We start from the raw sequence: 8,508 nt of genomic DNA on the forward strand, positions 1-8,508 counted from the left end.
TAAGATGAGTCTGTGTTGTTGTTGTTCACAAGGACCGCAGGAAGATATATATATCATGCCTCCTGATCAGAGCCTTTCCTTTCCCTTCCCAACTGGCCGCCCTTGTTTGTTAACCTGTTGCAACTGCCGCTGTCTTCTTGAACTGATTAGATGCTATGTCCAGGAGCCTTGCTTTGGAAGACACACGTTCAATGGGCTCCACCTTGACTTCCAAATATACGGTGTCCTCCAGTACCCATTTGGGTTAGTTTGACTTCTAGATCTTGATCGGAACTTTGTGGTTTTCTGCTGTCGGTGAGCATGTATCCCTCTGGTATTGAGGCTTTCACCTTGTATGTGTCCTTGTGAGTTCATACGATTTTGTGACTCCTTGGCCCTTATTGTGAATTGCACTTCATCCAGTGAGATTGATTGTTCTCTCTCGTAGAGGAGTGCATCTCTAACATTTCATATGAACTTGGGAAGGAGTTTAATAAGAAATGCCTTGTCCTCCTCTTCCAATTTAACTTGAATATTCTCCAAGTCATCCAAGATTTTAATGAACTCATCAATTTGCTCAGAGATGTTCTTTTCATCAATTACTTTGAATGAGTATAGCTTTTGTTTCATGTATAACCTGTTAGCCAGAGCTTTGGTCACCTAAAGTGAATCCAGCTTGATCCACATAGCTACAGCTGATACCTCTCTTGAAACCTCTGGAAGAGTTTTGTCTCCAAGGCACAGTATTATTGCGCTCTGTGCCTTTGTAAGATTTTGTGTCTTCTCCTTTGAATCACCTGCCATGGATTTGTCCCCTTTCAGGGCTTTCTCCAAACTTTGTTGAATCAATATAGCTCGCATTTTAATTCTCCACAGACCAAAGTCATTCTTCCCATTGAACTTTTCAATGTCGAATTTCATTGATTCCATCTTCTTGATTGGTTTTCCGATTCGTGGGGTTCATTTCCCACATACGGCGCCACTTGTTGAATATGTTATATGATCTGCGATCGCACTCAAATTCTCTTGAAGAATCAAAAAAGAGAAGGAAAACCAAGAACAATGAAATTAGACTCCAAGAGATTTACGTGGTTCGGCTATATCCAGCCTGCGTCCACGGGAGAACAGCCATTCTTTATTGATCAAGTACCACACTCTCGAAGATTACAGCACACAAGAACTTTGTATATACGAGTCCAAGAAAAAACACAATCAAGCCTCTATCTCTTGATATCTTTCTTTTACTTTCTCTGGTTTCCCTTGTTGCTTTTCCAGCATTGAGTTAAGATGAGTCTGTGTTTTTGTTGTCCACAAGGACCGTAGGAAGATATGTATATCATGACTCCTCATCAGAGCCTTTTCTTTCTCTTCCTAACTAACCGCCCTTGTTTGTTAACCTGTTGCAACTGCCACTATCTTCCTGATTAGACGCTATGTCTAGGAGCCTTGCTTTGGAAGACACGTGTTCAACAGATGTCTAAGTCATTGATCACCTAAAAAAATAGAATCAAGAGAAGTTAGCTTTCGGAATTCTAAAACTCACTTAACTCAAATGGAGAAAGCACAAACTATTTGTAGAAAAATTTGAATAAACTTAAACTGCAAATGAGTCCTTTTAGGGATAAATATTATTGATTGTTCTCTTTATATGCTAAATATTATTAATTAATTTGATTAGTATGCTACACAGATAGTTTTTTTCTTCTTATTCTAATATCATTATATAATGTAGCTCATTCACATTTTTATGAAAGTTAACATATATGTTGATGATACATGAGTTAAGATTTGACTACATCATAGACGGAGAAATACTCCAGATATATCATAAAATAATCCTAGTTAGTTGGGTTATTTACCTCTTTAGATAAATTTTGGTGTCATTAATACATGCACACGATATTCCCTTCTTTCTTTTTCCGATTTAAGGGGAAAGAGCCCCTTGATTCTTAAGAATCGGCGATTTTCGTCTTAATGATAAATATGTTTTATTTTTCTACTGTTTCAAAAACTTTGATTAATTTTTTATATAAAAAATGAACCGCATTGATTGATTCACCTACTCATTGATATAATATCTTTGGGGTACTTAAATTTCTAAGTTAGAAGAAGGGAGGAATTACTCAATTTTCTGGATTATCTAAATTTCTATATAGTAAATATTATATATATATTAGAAAGATTTCAATTCTTCTTAAATAATCTACTGTACATTTGAGGATTAAATGTTAATGTTTGTTTTCTTAGACACCACAAAAAACCAAAGCGATTTGCGACGGGTTTATCCGTCGCTAAAACCGTCGCGACTTGGTCAAAGCGACGGTTCTAGCGACGTGCCGTTGACCCGTGACCTTTTGGCTCGTCGCCTCACCCAAGCGACGCGCACACAATGATCGTGACAATTTGGCGACCGTATGTAGGATGAAGTTCGTCTCCAGTATAGCGACGGTCAAAATAACACCGACGCTAATTTTAGCGACGGTAATTTCAACAACGTCGCTATATTTAGCGACGATTATGCTCATAACCGTCGCTAAATATAGCGACGTTGTTGAAATTACCGTCGCTAAAATTAGCGACTGTTAATTAAAAACAGTCGCTTTAATTTGAGACGGTATTTTCACAACCGTCGCCATTTATAGCGACGGTATTTTCAAAAACCATCGCTAATTTCAGCGACGGTTAGAATTGTTCCGTCGCTAATAACCATTCTGTTTTTTTTTTTAAAATAAAAATATATTAAAACAATTGTACTGTATAATTACTAAAAAAATTAACAACAAATTTGAAAAATATAATCACATTAGTAAATAACATTTCCAAACTAGTGTTTGATACAAATATTCATCAAAAAAATTTAAACAAACGTCACTACGGTGACGGTGACTGAGTCTCGTCGTCGTCGTAGTCGTCGCCGTCAAGCTCGTCCTCATCCTCGTCCTCGTCCCCGTACCCTTGCGTCGGAGGAATATAACTCTGTGAAAATCTGTGAATACGGGATGAAGAACCAACTGCTGCCCCACGAGATCGACCCCTGTGAGAAGTGCCTGGTCCAGACAGCGTGCGACCTGATGTATGCGCGGTAGCTCCCTATGACATGCCTGCAACCAGGAGTCGGACATGCTCCTCTAGTGACGTCATGCGATCTCTCAGCATGACGTTCTCCGCCTCTGTAGCCCGCACCCTCTCGCAAAGCTCATCGTTACGACGTAACGATGAGTCCAGAATCTGGCGCATGTCCGCCTCGTGCTGGGACTCAGACGACGGACCGACATCTGATGACCTACCACGTCGACCCGGAGCCATCTCATCGGGATAGAAGGTGCTGGCCATGGACCCACACCCATACATCCTCCCCTTCTTCTTCCCCCCAACCACAGTCTTGAACATGCTGTTTACCGACTGTGGGCTGGGGACAACAGGCTCTGATCCATCCTCTGCGGAACTTAGTGCCTGAGCCATAGATCGCTCCATGTTCTCCTGTGATGTTGATAAAAATGGATAATTTTTAGTGAAACGTTAATGAGAATAACGAAATTTAATAAACTTACGTGGATCAGGCGGGATCGCGTGTCAACGAAAGATCCGTCTACATGTCGATGTGTGTGTACGTACAGCTCCCACGACGTAGGATCTCTGCCATGTCGTGCTCGCTGAAATAAATTTAATAATTGTACAACATTATAATTTAAAAGTGTAAAGAAATATATATATATATATATATATATATATATATATATGTTAAAGTACAATTGAAAACTATTAAACTAGAAGAAATACCAGATCATGTCCGTGAGCGCTGTATGTCTTCGCACCTGCAATGTGCTTCGACGTCCCTGTACCTACCCCTGCAGGCTCGCTGTTCCTGTTCGCCTTGTTCTTGGCAGCTCTGTCCTGCCAATCCTGTTGCTGCCAAGCAGCAGTCCAAGCAGCCCATCTCTCAGGCGTGACCGTCTGTGGAGGCTGGTCCCTGCTCCTCCAACGATAAATGGTCCGACGGTATAGGAGGGCAGTGTTACGTAACCACAGGTCTCGTACCTGAGTATCAATATCCGCTGCCCATCTATACCTCAACTGCAATATGGAATATTTAAGTAATTTAATAGGTTAATAAAAATTTAAACATGTTATTGGAAAAATTGATTGTTTTAATAAGGACTTACACAAAACCTCTCCCAGTAAAATTGCCGCTGCTCAGGTGTCACATGCCTCCAAGACCAGCCTGAATCACAGGTCTGCATTGTGAACTGTCTCGATATGTATCTCGAGACACTGTTATTATGTTGCTCAAATCTAAAACCAAGAATACATGTTATTGTAATCGTTTTCGTAAAAATATTAAATAAGTAGAACGGAATTTTGTTAAACAATTACTTTACGATGAAAAAAAATTACTTACATCCCATCCCTGATAGTAAGCTCAAGCCTGTGATCAGGCGGTGGAGGAGGCGGTTCTCCAGACATATTATGTAAGCTGCAAAAACAAAAATTTTGTTATTATAAATATGTCAACACCAACACAAAATTCACCACTTAATTAAGAACCTATTTTCCAAACTACGATACATCCAACTTCTAATCATGTGTTATACCTTGAAGACTACAAGTGCTTAAATATTTATATTTAATTAAATTAAATTATCAAAAACTATACAACGAAAAATTAAATAAGTATCTACACTTCTATCATAAAATTAAAGTTACAACTACAAAAAATCATGCATGATTTAGTAATAATATTACGCTAAAATTGCTAAATAACATGCATAAATTTCACGTAACGTTGGAAGATGAAACATTCAATAAAGAACACGCGTTAAAAATCTGACGTGTTTGAAGATATGCAGATCCACGTAACGTTGGAAGATGAAACGAAGCAGCTAATCTACAAAATGAAAACGGAAAGATGTTAGTACAAATAGAAAAAACGAAACTGCAAGCCAAAAAAAAAAATAGAGTGTCGACGCTACCAGAGAAGAAAGGCGAAGCTCGCTGAAGAAAACTGTGTGCGAACCTCGGTATATATAGAAATTATAGCGACGGTTTATAAAAACTCGTCGCCTTTTGCGACGGATGATGGTAAAAATGTCGCCGACTGCGACGGTCTTGTCTAAACCGCCGCCGATCTAGATCGGTGACGGTATCGTTAATAACCGTCGCTCTTTAGCGACAGGGTGTTGTTAAACCGTCGCCGATCTAGATCGGCGACGTTTCTTGAAAACTTTTGTCATCAGCGACGGTTTTATTAAAACCGTCGCTAATTTTCCTTTCTTTTTTTAAAAAAATTTATTTTTAATTTTTACAAGAACAAATTTCAAATTAAATAAATAAAAGTTGTGCAAAATAAAATCCGATAAATTTAATTACAATAAAAGTTAGATTTATTTTGTGTCGGTTAATTAGTTTTGTTATTACTATGACGTAAAACTAAAATTTTATAACAATAATTTAGAATTTTAATTAAGTAATTGAAATACAAAACAAATATAAAAAAAACTTACAATGACCTCATCTCAATGCTTCCTTCGCTGGTCTGCAGTAACATGTTGCTTCTCTGTCATATATATACGTACAGTACGAAATATAGATATGCAAACAATCTGTTAATTATGTACACAAAATCAAATTTATTTTTATTCAGATTAGAAGTCAAAAAAATAAACTTAACCTTATTCACTTTCGTAGTCAATGTCACGAACATCGTCGCTCGAATATTGAACATCTTCTGCTTCACTTTCACTACTATTCAAATCAATTTCGTTGTCGTACATAACATTTACATCGAATAAATTCTGAGACGTCAAAAGAAATTGAGTTGAAATGTCATGAGGTCCACTTTCGTTGTTTTGAAATGCATCAGTATTCTGCTCAATATTTGGCTCAACATCATTGACATAAGCTCGCCTACGTAGAGTACTCACATGCATCCAATCTGATTCTGCTCTCTTCGTTGTTGGATAAGTCAGATACACAACTTGCGAGGCTTGCGTAGGAAACACAAATGGTTCGTAGTCTCCCAAATTATTTTTTCGGTTGACATCAACAATTTTGTACTTTTTGTGTACGCGTGTGCCCGACCGAGGATGAGTATGAAACCAGCGACACTTGAAAAGTACAACTTGTCTCATTTGTAGACCTGGGTATTCAATTTCCACTATTTCTTCAAGTTGCGCATAAAACTCAGTGACATTTCCACTACTCATATGACCACTAACTTGAAGCCCCGAGTTGTTTGTATCTTTGAACGAGGTGTCATGCACTGTATGAAAGTTAAATCCATTAATTGGCTGTTCAATTTGAGAATCCTCATGCAACCTGTTTTATAATTGGCTGTTCAATTTGAGAATCCGGCAAGGTAGCCTACGATAAAAAATAATTTGAAACTTTAAATCACATTATATAAAATTTCATTGAAATATGTGCAGAAAATTAAAATTTTGGCATTCATACATATTGACGAAACCACTGAAACAAATTGGTTTGGATGTACGCCTCGACTGAAGCGTCATCCATATCTGGATATGTCATACGTACGTTGTTCTCGTACATGCTGCAACACATTGAATACAATTTAAATTCTGAAACGAGTAATTATATAAATTAATGAATTAAATATACATAATACCTGACAAATGGCTTTATTTCATTGCAATTGTGCAAAACATATGTCGAAATTGCATGATATTCTTCATTTGATAGCCATCGCGATTTTGCAGCTCCAATCTTCTTACCACGATTGCGGAATATTGAAAGAAGTTCAGAGTCATCAGTGTCAACATATGTGCTCTCACGAGCTTCCCCAGTTTTTCGCCTTCTGCTAGCCGTCGATTCACTGAAGTAATGTTGACAGAATATAGCAGCCTCCTTAACGAAATATGCATTGCATATGGAACCCTCTACTCGTGCCTTGTTACGCACCGTGTTTTTCAATGTACGTAGATATCTTTCAAAGGGATACATCCACCTAAATTGTACAGGGCCCATGATGCGTGCTTCATATGGTAAGTGTATGCACAAATGCTCCATCGAGTCGAAAAAACTTGGGGGGAAGATCTTTTCTAACTTGCACATTATGATGGGAATTTGTTCGCTTAAACGCAACATATCACTTATTTTAACATTCCGCGCTGTTAAGTCTGCAAAGAATATACTTAACTCGGTAAGAGCCTCCCAAACATCTCGTGGTAACAACTCTTTAAATACCACAGGAATTAGTCGTTGCATGAATACATGACAGTCATGACTCTTCATTCCAAACATCCTCAACTTGTTCATGTCTACGCAACGCGCCATTTTAGACACATATCCATCAGAGAATCTAACTTCTTTTAGCCATCTAAAAAGAACTTTTCGAGCATCCTTGTCAAAGTGTGTAATTTGCTTTCGGAAATTTCCCGTCTGCTGTAGATGGATGCAACTCGGATCTAATACCCATCCGAACAAGATCAGCTCGTGATTTGGCATTATCCTTCGTACGCCCTTGTATATTACAAACCGTATTGAAGACATTGTCAAAGACGTTTTCTCAATGTGCATGACATCCAAGTTATGTCTTATAAGGTTCGTACTCCAATATGGAAGCTCCCAAAAAATACTCCGTCTTCTCCGACCACATCTAGTCAAGCTACAAATTTGCTTATTGATTATATCAGAGTACATCTCATACGAAGGTCTGAAACCAAATTCGTCCAACTCATTCAGCAGTTCGTCCCCAGGTTTAGAGATAGGAGCCGGCTGTGACACTTGTTTACCTCTTAGAAACATTGTCCTACTACGACGCAATGGATGATCTGCAGGTAAAAACTTCCGGTGATTGTCAAACCATGATGTCTTGCCACTACATGGCAAGGTAAAGGCGTCTGAATCAGACATGCAGTGGGGACATGCTTGTTTTCCGGAAGTGCTCCAACCAGACAACATTTCGTACGCGGGAAAATCACTTATCGTCCACATCAAAGCTGCACGCATATCAAAATTTTGTTGGGCAGTGGATATCGAACGTGGGAACACCATTAGACCACAAGGATTGTAGCTCGGCGACTAATGGCTGAAGGAATACGTCCAATTTATCTTTGGGGTTACTTGGTCCAGGTGCAATCACAGTCAAGAACATGTATTCGTCTTTCATACACATCCAAGGTGGTAAATTATATGGAGTAACAATGATAGGCCATGACAAATACTGCTGCCCACTTTGTCCAAAAGGTTGAAATCCATCTGTTGACAATCCTAATCTCACATTTCGGATTTCTGCTGAAAAAGATGGATGCAAAGCGTCAAAATGACGCCACGCTGCACAATCAGAAGGGTGTGTCATAGTGTCACCGTCGAAATGATGGTCATTATGCCAACGCATATGTGACGATGTAGCTTTCGAAGCATACAGTCTTTGCAAACGTGGAGTGATCGGAAAATAATACATCATCTTGTACGGAGTTCCCTTCTTATGAGGATTTCGAGATCGACTTCTACTACGTTTGTATCGAGGATGTTCACATATCTTACACTCTGTTAAACCCTCGTCAACAC

The 8,508-nt window shown here is 38.6% G+C and overlaps 2 protein-coding genes across 2 annotated transcripts; both read right to left on the reverse strand.

Annotated features, from left to right (window-relative positions):
- Positions 1-2,798: 2,798 nt before the first annotated feature.
- LOC140831801 (uncharacterized) lies at positions 2,799-4,956 on the reverse strand. The gene is made up of 7 exons (XM_073195540.1): positions 4,950-4,956; positions 4,809-4,864; positions 4,379-4,453; positions 4,143-4,272; positions 3,760-4,053; positions 3,531-3,632; positions 2,799-3,459 (listed from the first exon to the last, which is right to left on the reverse strand). The coding sequence occupies exons 3-7, from the start codon at positions 4,441-4,443 to the stop codon at positions 3,070-3,072; spliced, it is 981 nt and encodes a 326-aa protein (XP_073051641.1). The 5' UTR covers positions 4,444-4,453; positions 4,809-4,864; positions 4,950-4,956; the 3' UTR covers positions 2,799-3,069.
- A 692-nt stretch (positions 4,957-5,648) lies between these two features.
- Positions 5,649-7,899, reverse strand: LOC140831459 (uncharacterized). The gene is made up of 3 exons (XM_073195212.1): positions 6,605-7,899; positions 6,430-6,529; positions 5,649-6,266 (listed from the first exon to the last, which is right to left on the reverse strand). Exons 1-3 carry the CDS (start codon positions 7,897-7,899, stop codon positions 5,649-5,651), a joined length of 2,013 nt encoding a protein of 670 aa, XP_073051313.1.
- Positions 7,900-8,508: the final 609 nt, after the last annotated feature.

This window comes from Primulina eburnea, chromosome 5 (assembly GCF_022965805.1).
Source record: "Primulina eburnea isolate SZY01 chromosome 5, ASM2296580v1, whole genome shotgun sequence".
NCBI lineage: Eukaryota > Viridiplantae > Streptophyta > Magnoliopsida > Lamiales > Gesneriaceae > Primulina > Primulina eburnea.

Bases quoted from the DNA above. Each gene is read 5' to 3' on its own strand.
- LOC140831801 (XM_073195540.1), bottom strand. From the start codon at position 4,443: ATGTCTGGAGAACCGCCTCCTCCACCGCCTGATCACAGGCTTGAGCTT. The intron at 4,273-4,378 runs GTAAGTAATTTT...TCTTGGTTTTAG, and splicing joins CTTACTATCAGGGATGGGAT to ATTTGAGCAACATAATAACA. The intron at 3,633-3,759 runs GTATTTCTTCTA...AATTTATTTCAG, and splicing joins GCGCTCACGGACATGATCTG to CGAGCACGACATGGCAGAGA.
- LOC140831459 (XM_073195212.1), bottom strand. From the start codon at position 7,899: ATGTTGTCTGGTTGGAGCACTTCCGGAAAACAAGCATGTCCCCACTGC. The intron at 6,530-6,604 runs GTATTATGTATA...AATGTGTTGCAG, and splicing joins GAAATAAAGCCATTTGTCAG to CATGTACGAGAACAACGTAC. The intron at 6,267-6,429 runs GTATGAATGCCA...CAAATTGAACAG, and splicing joins TTCAGTGGTTTCGTCAATAT to CCAATTAATGGATTTAACTT.